General features: G+C 33.0%; 1 protein-coding gene across 1 annotated transcript in view; it reads left to right on the top strand.

Annotated features, from left to right (window-relative positions):
* LOC139510831 (uncharacterized) overlaps positions 1 to 12,915 on the top strand; it is a 125,904-nt gene that overhangs the window by 66,930 nt on the left and 46,059 nt on the right. Inside the window, exons 43-53 of the mRNA XM_071297367.1 lie at positions 2,497 to 2,704; positions 2,993 to 3,243; positions 3,945 to 4,158; positions 5,843 to 6,094; positions 8,187 to 8,318; positions 8,802 to 9,005; positions 9,303 to 9,560; positions 10,354 to 10,564; positions 10,789 to 10,958; positions 11,531 to 11,695; positions 12,467 to 12,589. Coding sequence (XP_071153468.1) covers positions 2,497 to 2,704; positions 2,993 to 3,243; positions 3,945 to 4,158; positions 5,843 to 6,094; positions 8,187 to 8,318; positions 8,802 to 9,005; positions 9,303 to 9,560; positions 10,354 to 10,564; positions 10,789 to 10,958; positions 11,531 to 11,695; positions 12,467 to 12,589 — 2,188 coding nt within the window. The remainder of the gene's footprint in view (positions 1 to 2,496; positions 2,705 to 2,992; positions 3,244 to 3,944; positions 4,159 to 5,842; positions 6,095 to 8,186; positions 8,319 to 8,801; positions 9,006 to 9,302; positions 9,561 to 10,353; positions 10,565 to 10,788; positions 10,959 to 11,530; positions 11,696 to 12,466; positions 12,590 to 12,915) is intronic.

Genomic DNA, 12,915 nt, shown 5'->3' with positions numbered 1-12,915 from the left:
TAGTATGACCTGTACTTTTTGCGAAGATGTCAAAGAACACTTGTATAAAATATTTAACCACCGAAAATCTCTAAAGACTAGTAGTTTAGATTTCCCAAATGGCAAAAGTCGTAGGAATATTGTTTTTCATCAATACGTAGTACAACTACGTCAGTAGTCTATCTATAAGTTCAACTGTTCATGCTGTTGGTGGCAATTTCAAATAAGAAGACGAAATTTTCGTATCTTTTCAATCTGGAGGCAGGGGTACAAATTAGCGGTGGTCCGAGGTCCGCGACCTTCCACTTTTGCACGCGGAAATTCGACTTGGTTTCTAGCTACACCAGACGGAGTCAACTTCCACTGGAAAGAAAATAAGAAATAACTTTGCCAACCTTTTCACCAAAGTCTCCAAATAAACGATCTAAAAACTCATTTTCATCATAATAATTCATGACAGCGATGTTCATTTTGTTCAACGGCTAGCTTTATACGGAAAATCGCCAACAAATAATGTGTCAATTCGAGTTAAATTGTATCTGATTGACAAAAACAACGTTGTTAACAATAACAATGGCTGCCGTGAAGATAAAATTTACAATATCGGATCCGATTCCGGAAGCGGATAAGGGTAATTCTGGGTTCTGGCGATCAACCACAAAAAAATCCAGGCAGGTGACAAAATACATCTATGCATGGTAAATGAATATAAACACTAGAATTGAAAACCAAAATATACATGTATGTAAAAGAAAGAAAAAGCAGAAAATATTTTATACAGACACTCAAAATTACTTTTTGAAAAAAATTAATGTCAAAATCCAATACAATATGACAGCGGGGAACAGTATATCTAACAATATATATGTTCATGGTCACAGAGTAAATTTGCATGTGAGATGCTTTTAAAGTGTAAACATTTTACTGCAATTTTGAAGGGGTATTTTTTTCTCAATTTTGAAGGGTCAATTAAAGTAGCTGGAAGTTTCTTACTTTACTTTCACAAATAATGCAACTATATTATATGATACCTGAATGTAAGCAAATCATATGATATAAAGGTGACGTCCTTTAAGGCCATTCTACCCCCTCCTGTTTGATAACTTAGAAACGGTCGAGATCCCCACCCCTGAACCATATATTCAAGTATAGGACAATATAATAAATCAAATAAATTATAAGGGGAGTCCCTGGAGTCACACACCCCCTCCTGTTTGAGAACTTGGGAACGGTCGAGATCCCCATCTCTTAACCATATATATTCATGTATAGATCAATATAACAAATCAGATGAAATATAGGGGGAGTCCCTTGGGTCACCCCACCCTCTCCTGTTTGAAAACCGTTGAGATTCCCACCCCTCATCCATATATATTCATGTATGGGACAATATAACAATTCTAATGAAATATAGGGGGAGTCCCTAGGGTCACCGTACACCCTCCTGTTTGAGAACTTGGAAATGGTCAAGATCCTCACCCCTAAACCTTTAATACTTATGTATGGGACAATATAACAAATCAAAAGTCCCTGTGGTCACCCCAACTCTCCTGTTTGAAAACTTGGAAACGGTTGAGATCCCCACACCGAAACTATATATATTCATGTATGGGCCAATATAACTAATTGAATGAAATATAGGGGGAGTCCCTGGGGTCACCCTACCCCCTCCTGTTTGAGAACTTAGAAACCGATAAGATCCCCACCCTAAACCATATATATTCATGTATGGGACAATATAACAAATCAAATGAAATGTAGGGGAAGTTCCTAGGGTCACCCTACCCCTTCCTATTTGAGAACTTAAAAACCGTCGAGATCCCCACCCCTTAACCATATATATTCATGTATGGGACAAAATAACAAATCATTTACATTTACTTTCGGCAGGTCAGTCAGACCTCACCTTTGATCCCTGTAGTAGTGAACATTTGTCTGATTCGTGTCTCATAACTTTTGTACTATAGAACACAAACTCAGTTTTCTTTCCAGGGAAACCAGTCCATTCACACTATTTCATGTTCGTACTAAGTTAACTTGTACTACTAGCAGTCAACTAAAACCAACGTTAACTACCAAATAGAACAACTGCAATCATTGCAAACTTGTATCATAAAAGATATGCATTGATATATGCATTGATTTTGAAACCTTGATAACATATAAATTATTTGTCTTAATAATTAATTCATTAGATAAACATAAATGTACTATATATGAATGTTTAATGTTGAAGCAACATTGCAACAGTTTTCATAATTATGTTTGCCTTGGTTTTGGGTTTTTGGTTAACTGCCGTCAGCACTTACAGCGCTTTGATTTAGTCATATTATTACATTAAGTACTAGGTCATGTTGTAGATTATGGAAATTGTCTTATACCAAGTTAAAAGTGATAACTGATACTTTTGTGCATGACACCCTCAGAATGCTTCTAACATCTATTGTCAGTCAGGGGAAATACTTGTTTAAGTGAAGTTTCATAATATTATACATTAATTTATTTTTCTCTTTTCAGAAAACTGTAACATTTCAATTTATTTTGGCAACAAATGGTGAAAAGACCTATGCTTACTCCTTGTTTAGGGATGTCAATATCCTGTCTCCACCTGGTGGCAGACAATGTGCTATAGGATATTCTGGATTAGGTGGATCCAAATCAAGTATATACTCCTTCACAGAAAGTGCTTTTGACGTTAGTGAATTTAGAGGAAACACATTTGATGGTTGGTAGATAGTGACATTTTTAAATATTGATTCAATGCCATTACAACAGGAAAACTGTCACATTGAACACTTGTATTTAAAAAACACACAAATAATTTATATTCAATAATTATGCATACCTTTATTAAAGATAATTCTGGATTATCTGAACAAATTCATCTGTACCAAAGAGTTAAAATTTTAAAATTGTGTTACAAGCTACAATATTAATGTATAGGGCAATTAACTTTTTTTTCAACTGTAAAATGATTGTTTACTGGAATCATATATTTATAATTCTATTTCAGGTGCAAATGGTGTATATTTTATGTCGCTTAACTTAAACGGTCCAGTTCCACAGAACCCAGCTTCTCAGTGTGTGAGGTGGTATCGTAAGAATGTTATTTCAGTTCAATGGAGCTTGAGAAATAGGAGATGGTGGTTAGCTAATATTTGTCCTTGCAATCAGAGAATGATGGTTTTTGATGGAAGATTTTATTTCTTTTCATATCAAAATAATGCAGTGTGCTTTGCCAACTACAGATTTGGTATCAGTCGTGTAAGTACACATTTATATCTGCTTTAATGTGCATAAGTGAATCCATGTAGATGAAGACATCATGTTTGCCTGTGATGTTTGGAATAGGAGAGCATGCACCTGATGTTTAAATGCAGTAAATTCCTTTTTTCATTCTCTATCATCTTTTATCCATGGTAAACACATTAACATGTTATAGCCATTATTGACCCTCACAACATTTCTTTGAATAAAAATGGACCTTGGAAGTGATTTGACTAATATATGAATTTATGAAGATTTAGATTACAAATTAAAGAATAAAATGGCATGTTTAAAGAATACCCTGACATATGTTACACCTCCCAGAAATCATGATTAAATAATTCATTTAGATAAATAAATTCAGGATTGATAACATTTGCAAAAATATATATTAACAGAATGATGTAACATATTTTTTATGACTATTTGTACTTGCTACCTTTCTTCTTTGTGTACCTTTTGATACATGCATTTATTTTGAAAATCCATTAAATTGATACTCAAGAATAAAATTACCCTCGCAGTATAAATTGATGAGTATAAACATAAAACACAATCAATCTACATGACAGCTAGGCCTTGTTCATATTTCGTATAAGAAAAAAACATTCGTATAACATTTATAAGAACACAGACATGACAGACATGCCAAACAAAAGTGATAATTCATAAATAACAAACTTTATTTAACTTTTTAGATTTGCTGTTATCACCAGTTCTATGGGTTCCTGCTTAGGAATAGTCCAGATGCTGGTACTATGGTTACAGGAAATCCTTTTACTGATATTGTTACATACCAACAAGATAATGTCATCCCGAAAGAAAATTGTTGTGAAAAATCAAATAATTGTCATCTGTACTACAGAGTAAGACCAGTGGGATTTTGTTACAGGCGGTCACCATTTGGTATATGTAAGTACATGTATTCTTCTGATTTATAGGTCTAGATGAGTGTAACATATTATAAACCAACTTATTTTCTTGACCTTCCTTAGAAGAAAAACAATGCAAATATAAATCGTCATGAATATGTTAGCGTTGAAATGTCGTTATTAAACTACATCAAGAAAATTTGAAATCATCAACTTTAATCACCACAAAGTGAGCTTGCATTTAGGGGAGATTTTCTTGCGCCATTTTGATTGCCTCTTTGTGACTTCAAGATGAAGAACAGCAATAAAAGCACTGTTCTTTTGCTTTGTGTGTGTTTTTTACTGAACATGTACTGGTTTTGTGTCATGGATGGATATCCCATATCCTTTGTTTTTCACTTAGAAAGAACAAAACGCAAATTAAATTATTCGCGAAAATATGTTTGTTTACAGTTACAAATGTATACTCTGTTTTGCTGTAAAGAATTCCTTCTTTACATGTTTGCTTTTTCATATTGATTTCTCATATACAATTTTATAAGTGCCACTATTTAAAACTTGAAAAAAGAGTAGGTTCAGTAAGACCACTTTTTGGCCCGAAAAAATAGCAGTTTTACAGAATTGTTTAAATGTAAATTTTTATGCCCCACCTACGATAGTAGAGGGGCATTATGTTTTCTGGTCTGTGCGTCCGTCTGTCCGTCCGTCCGTTCGTTCGTCCGTCCGTCTGTCCGTTCGTCCGTCCGTCTGTCCCGCTTCAGGTTAAAGTTTTTGGTCAAGGTAGTTTTTGATGAAGTTTAAGTCCAATCGACTTCAAACTTAGTACACATGTCCCCTATGATATGATCTTTCTAATTTTAATGCCAAATTAGAGTTTTTTCACGGTCCACTGAACATGGAACATGGAAAATGATAGTGGGAGTGGGGCATTCGTGTACTGAGGACACATTCTTGTTAGTTATTTTTTGGAAGTTATAATGCATCTGTTACATAAATATGGGCTTATTTTGGAATTACAATGCACATATATCGGGTACTGGCATCATTAAATCTTGCTAAATTACTGAAATCTTCACATTTTCAGCATTTTAGTTAAATTTTAGACGGTTTCCGTCTAAATTGAAAGTGGCCGCATTTGTGTTCATTCTTGATATTGAAATGTAAATTGTGTTTAATGATAATACATAACATATATAAAGGTCGAGGATGAAGACGGATGCGGCCACTTTCATTTTTGACAAAAACCATATGAAAAGTGACAGTTTTTGGCATATTTGATAGATTTTTCATATTTAAGCTTAGTCGGAGCGTTTTTAATGAGTGAATCAGTTAAAATCTTTCACAAAAAATAATTGAATCAATTGAAATAAACATTTAAGTGTTTAAAAAGTGTCAAAAATCTTCCGTCAGATGAACTTGAAATTTGAGGCCAAAACCGGCCCTTACCGGACATACTCCTTTATGAGTGATGGTTTATCAAGGTCAAGGATGGAAATATTTGTCCTGAGAATATGTAGCTGAAGTTGTCGATCAGCAATCACTGTATGAAATAAGATATGCTTATTATACATTATGGAGTCTAAAATCATGTAAAATAAATTGCATCGAGGACTTGGTTTTGAATATATGCATGCATGTATTGGTTCTATAATTTCCTTCACGTTATGATTAAAAATAACTCGTTTCATATGACTTCAATTGGTAAATTTTGTATATATTTTCAGTCTTTACCTTTGGGGATCCTCATGTTGACACATTGGATGGATTTCAATACACCTTCAACGGCTGGGGTGAATACACAATGATGAAAATTACAAATGAAAATGTTACCTTTGAAGTTCAAGCTAGAACAGACTTAGCTACTTCAAAGAATGGAACCGAACTAAAGAAAATAAATGCAACTATATTTAGTGGCTTTGCTGCAAAAGAAGATGGAAATGCAACTATGCAAGTAGAACTAGCCAGTGATTTGGAAAGTAAGTTATAAACCCTGGTTATGTTTAAAAACAACCAAATGAAATTATTGTTTTTTTTAGCTCACTTGGCCCGGCCAAGTGAGCTTTTCTCATCACTTTGCGTCCGTCGTCTGTCGTCGTCGTCGTAGTCGTGATCGTCGTCGTCTGTTAACTTTTACAAGAATCTTCTCCTCTGAAACTACTTGGCCAAATTACACCAAACTTGGCCACAATTATTATTGGGGTATCTAGTTTAACAAATGTGTGGCTTGACCCGGTCAACCAACCAAGATGGCCGCCATGGCTAAAAATAGAACATAGGAGTAAAATGCAGTTTTTGGCTTATGACTCAAAAACCAAAGCATTTAGAGCAAATCTGACAAAAGTAAATTGTTTATTAGGTCAAGATCTATCTGCCCTGACATTTTCAGATGAATTGGACAACCCGTTGTTGGGTTGCTGCCCCTGAATTGGTAATTTTAAGGAAATTTTGCTGTTTTTGGTTATTATCTTGAATATTATTAAAGATAGAGATAAACTGTAAACTGCAATAATGTTCAGCAAAGTAAGATTTACAAATAAGTCACATGACCGAAATGGTCAGTTGACCCCTTTAGGAGTTATTGCCCTTTATAGTAAGTTTTTAACCATTTTTCGTAAATCTTAGTAATCTTTTACAAAAATCTTCTCCTCTGAAACTACTAAGCCAAATTAATCCAAACTTGGCCACAATCATCTTTGGGGTATTTAGTTTTAAAAATGTGTGGCTTGACCCGGCCAACCAACCAAGATGGCCGCCACGGCTAAAAATAGAACATAGGAGTAAAATGCAGTTTTTGGCTTATAACTCAAAAACCAAAGCATTTAGAGCAAATCTGATAGATGTAAAATTGTTTATCAGGTCAAGATCTATCTGCCCTGAAATTTTCAGATGAATTGGACAACCCGTTGTTGGGTTGCTGCCCCTGAATTGGTAATTTTAAGGAAATTTTGCTGTTTTTGGTTATAACCTGGAATATTATTATCGATAGAGATAAACTGTAAACTGCAATAATGTTCAGCATAGTAAGATTGACAAATAAGTCAACATGACCGAAGTGGTCAGTTGACCCCTTTAGGAGTTATTGCCCTTTGTAGTCAATTTTTAACCATTTTTCGTAAATCTTAGTAATCTTTTACAAAAATCTTCTCCTCTGAAACTACTGGGCCAAATTAATCCAAACTTTTCCACAATTATCTTTGGGGTATCTAGTTTAAAAAATGTGTGGCTTGACCTGGCCAACCAACCATGATGGCCGCCGCCATGGCTAAAAATAGAACATAGGGGTAAAATGCAGTTTTTGGCTTATAACTCAAAAAAACCAAAGCATTTAGAGCAAATCTGACATGTGGTAAAATTGTTTATCAGGTCAAATTCATGTGCCCTGAAATTTTCAGATGAATCGGACAACCCGTTGTTGGGTTGCTGCCCCTGAATTGGTAATTTTAAGGAAATTTTGCTGTTTTTGGTTATTACCTTGAATATTATTATAGATAGAGATAAACTGTAAACTGCAATAATGTTCAGCATAGTAAGATTTACAAATAAGTCAACATGACCGAAATGATCAGTTTAACCCTTTAGGAGTTATTGCCCTTTATAGTCAATTTTTAACAATTTTCATAAAATTTTACTAACATTTACATCACCATCACCAAAACACAATTTTGTCATGAATCCATCCGTGTCCGTTGTCTACTATTCACATAGACCAAGGTGAGCGACACAGGCTCTTTAGAGCCTCTAGTTTGTTTTAGTAACCTGAACTATTTAAAAATTGTTACCATAATTTCTCTTAGAAGTATTATTGAAATTTTGAAAGAAGCACAGTTTTACATGTGTCAAAAGTAAAAGAATTTTTATCATTTTGAAGTAATTATGTAAAATAGATGTTGCATTCTATATGGAAATAAAAGATCATTCCAGAATGCCCTAGCTAATCAAAATTCAGGAATAATATGAGACTTCTAAGAAATTTAATTGTATATGAAATATTATATGCTCTATAATTCAGATTTATGTTGTTATGGCCTGTCTTTTATAATATTGAATTGAAAACTTTCTTCATTACAGCAATGGTAGTTTATGGTAACGGAAATGACTACACAACACGGTTTAATACTGAAGATGACTTTACTGCTTATCTACCTAACATCGTGTTGAGACGTCAAAATCATACACTTGCTGTTGCTTTCACAGAGTCAGGTGATTCTAACAATATTTTTAATATATTTATCGTGTTGATCTGAATTTCATAGCAATGCATGTTTTCAGGTATCATACCAATATTGCATTTGGAAAAAAGGCCCCTTAGATTATGTTGACTTTAACGTTTTTAGTTTACCCAAGATATTTGGTTTTAACAACTCAGTTCATTGTCAAATAATTATCATCCTTGTTCAGGCAAAGAACTTGTACAATGCATGAATGATAATGTAAGACAGTGTTAAATATGTTTACTTCGGATATCTGTAATTTTACATATATCTCTTGGAAAGAATAATTTAATGAAATAAAGAAGTAAATATCTTTGACACATGGTTGATAAACCTAGGTTGAATCTACCAAATTATCTACGGTCAATACCATTTTTGACAAATATTTTTACATACATAAAATGGTGAAAAAAACATTAAATATTGATTTATATTTCTTTATTTTTATATATATAATCCTTTACACTTGCAGGGATTCAGTTAAACTTTCAGGTAAAAACTCGGCAGTTGACTTTGTCAGCATCAGTTCCTGAGGATTTTAAAGGCCGAGTTCAAGGTCTTATGGGAAACTTTGATGGCGACAAAACCAATGAATTTATATTACCAAATGCAACTGTACTTCCACCTAGTGATGTTGATTCTGAAAGAAAAATCTATAACAATTTTGGTCAGCTGTGTAAGTAATAAAATCTCATCTTTAGTGATGTTTGTTTAAAAAAAAAATTATGACATAAAAAAAATCTTTAATTAAAAATGTAAGTAATTTTTTTTTATCTTTTGAGACTTTTTTAAAATCTTTTCTTTTCAGACTTTTTTAAAATCTTTTCTTTTGAAATTTCTTTACTTTTAACATGATAAGAGTTTTAAGTGCATTATACTTTACAATTCAAGGCTCAGCAACATAATTTTTAGCACCCTTTCACAAATACTAGGGATCGGTTTTAATTATAATATTACAATTTTTGTTTTATAGGGGAGACAACTGCAGACACTACAATATTTGATTATACTGATGGGAAATCCTGGGTTGATTACAGTCACCAAGATTTTGTTCCATTGTTTATTGATGAGTTTGATAATAGTACCCTCCAGTCAGCTTATAGCGTCTGTGGTGGCAGTACTGACCAATATAAAGCTTGTATCTTTGATTACTTAGCAACTGGTGATCAGTCATTTGCTGATGATACTCAATCAACAAATGTGGAAGCTGAGTCTGAAACTGCACAATTACGTAAGTTTTGTTTTTATTTCTACACTTTAAAGACAGTATTACAAATTTTTGAGGTGTAAGCTTTCAATGTAAAATTGTTGAACGTCTTAATTTTTTGTGGAGTTGAAGGACAGCAATAAGAACCCTATTCATGAGAATTGAGTTAAGTGATTTTGTTTAATATTTAAAAACATTATATCCCCTCTTTGTACAATTATTGACAGTGACCGAATCTGGTTATTCAGATACTTTTGCATAAATCAAATTAGCACAGTTTAAGTCTTTTAATATTAGAATATGATATCCTTCAGTGGAAAGATATTTTCAGAGTTTTGATAAATTTGAGTCTTTCAAGTTACATTTAACCTTTTCTTGCTGTTTTTTTTTCTGTAACTGTTCCTAAACATCCTTGAATATCAAATACTCTACTTTTTGAGTTCCTGTTGATGATGCATGTCTACAATTTGGTCACATGCTGATGAAATTTACATAACAGATTAAGCAAACTAGTACTGTATCTCGGAACTGTCGTTTTATGATTGATTGATTATTGGTTGCTTAATGTCCAGTGTCATATCATATATGATGAGTTTTAGAAACGATGATGAGTTTTGATTTAACAACCTACACTACTCACAAGGGTCTTGTCCCATCTGTAATTCAATAAAAAGCTCCTTTGAAAACATTGGGGTTAGTATTCCTCAATCTTTGTTTTTGTCTGTATAGTTATATATAGACTGTTTGTTTTGATTTAAGTGATCTTTTTTCTTTTGATGAAACTGTTATATAATTCAATAAATTAATTGTCTTCCAGAAAATGAGGCACCAGAAATAGAGGGAGAACCCTCTATCAAAGTAGTAGTAAATCAATCTATAAGTTTCAACTTCCAAGGTCAGGATGATAAACCAGATTTCAGATACAGTATAATAGATCAGCCAAGTGGAGGCACTTTTGCATCTAATGATTCTACAGGAAATTTGACATTAACATGGATACCTGCAAATCTAGATACAGAAAAAATCAGGTAACTTTTGCATAGGTATTTTGTTTTAAAAAAATTATAGGGTTGAGGAGTGAAGCAATGAGAATGTTCTGCGTTTGATATAGCATGTTGTTATTTGGTATTCATTATATATTTTCTATTTTATTTTGTAATGATATTATGTAAATTGAGGAATATTAATTTTCTTTCAGACTTTGATTAAATTGTGTATATAAATGTGTAATTATTTTACATAAACTCCACAGGGTAACTACTGTGGACAGTGATGGTGTAACAGCAGACGCTATAGAGGTGATCATTATGGCATGTAGTGGATGTACAGGTGACCACGGAACATGTGACTATGTCAATCTGAGAAATGAATCCAATCCAAACTACGTCATTGCCTCATGTAACTGTACAACTGGTTGGTCTGGTAAGGACATATTTTTTTTAGTTGTGATTTGATTTAAGATTGCATCTGCCAGATAACCAAATCTTGAATTCAGCTGTATACAATGTTCTGTTATATACAATTTAAAAGTATTGGAATCTAAATCAAAACAGGTTTCAAAAAAAAAACATTTTGCAATTATATTTTTATTTTCTTATAATCTTGCAGTTACATCAGGTGTTGTATCAACTCAGTCAATTTAGCGATGTTTAAAACTGTTAAATTTAACACTTGTGAAATTATCAGCCTAAAATCACATAGAAAGGACACCAGTTTGGGAACCTTTCTTCCTCAAAAAAACATTTTCTTGTTTTATTTGTCCAATATTGCATCATTTTTTTCCTGAAAATTTTTCAAATATAAAACTGTTAGAAAACCAGCATGAAAAGCAGCTGAGTGACTGACCACTGTGTAAGTGTGAACCTGAGGTTGAGAGAGAAAAACATTTGTATCTTTTTGCTTTGTATGAAATACCAGTAAGATTGACAAGTCATATGTAGATGGAGGACATATACAACAAATAAATACAAACCTGTATTTCTTCCCCTTTTCAGGTGATGACTGTGAAATTAATACAGATGGTTGTGCTGATAACCCATGTGCTTTGGGACGTACCTGTTTAGATTTATTACCAGCTGATGAAATATCACTTGGTCGTGGTTACAACTGTTCTAATTGTCCACTAGGCTATAATATTACAGACAATGAAAAATGTGAAGGTAAACAAAGAGATCGATTAGGAATTAAAAATTATTCTAATTGCAATGAGGGCATAAATAAAGAACCCTTTTCATTATAATTTTAAACAGTAAAGGTTAAGCCTAAATATTTTATTATTTAAGAATTGAATGCTTCTTTTTGTAAATTCATTGGCATGTAAAAGCGTTGACCAAAGTACATTATTAAAATGTGCACACGGTCAATGCTTTTTACAACCCTATGAAATTACTAAAAGAAGCATTCAATACTGATACATAATTATATTTTTCCGCTATTATCATGAAAACTCTATTACTAGCAAGTTTTTTCTTTTATTTACTTGTGCACTTTATTGTAGAAGCACGTGTCAACATGAATATTAAAATTCATTTTGAAATGAAGTTGATTAAGGAATAACGCGAGATTGCAGTTAGCCAATCAGAATAACGTATTCTAATGAAACATACATCTAATGTAGTTATTAACCCCTGACACACACACGCACAAACTCTTATTAAAGGAATTTGGTTCATTGATGTTTCAAATTAATTTTCCAAAAATGATAAATCGATCATTCTTTATAATTGATGAACACATTATTTTTTTTTATATTACATCATCGATCCACAATGTTGTTTTCTTCCTGTAATAATTTTCATTACTCTTAGGTATTTTCCTACTTTTTTCTCATAACTCTTATAATATTTTGTGTCAATTGAAGAAAAAAAAATGTCAACTTTGAAAGTGATGGAGTTTGATCATTGCTATTAAAATGATTCTTTTATTTTCAGATATAAATGAATGTTTAGATGGAACAGATAACTGTCCAGCAAACAGTAGTTGTACAAACACAGATGGAAGCTTTACATGCAACTGTCTTGCAGGGTTCCGAAAAGTGGGTTCTGAATGTCAAGGTTTGTACTAACATAATAAAATTGAGAATGGAAATGGGGAATGTGCCAAAGAGACAACAACCCGACCATATAAAAAAAGCAACAGCAGAAGGTCACCAACAGGTCTTTAATGTAGCGAGAAATTCCCGCACCCGGAGGCGTCCTTCAGATTGCCCCTAAACAAATATACACTACTTCAGTGATAATGAACGCCATACTAATTTCCAAATTGTACACAAGAAACTAAAATTAAAATAATACAAGACCAACAAAGGCCAGAGTCTCCTGACTTGGGAGAGGCGCAAAAATGCGGTGGGGTTAAACATGTTTGTGAGATCTCAACCCTC

The sequence above is a fragment of the Mytilus edulis genome, chromosome 2 (assembly GCF_963676685.1).
Source record: "Mytilus edulis chromosome 2, xbMytEdul2.2, whole genome shotgun sequence".
In the NCBI taxonomy this organism is placed as follows: domain Eukaryota; kingdom Metazoa; phylum Mollusca; class Bivalvia; order Mytilida; family Mytilidae; genus Mytilus; species Mytilus edulis.
This window is presented reverse-complemented; position numbering and strand designations above follow the sequence as displayed.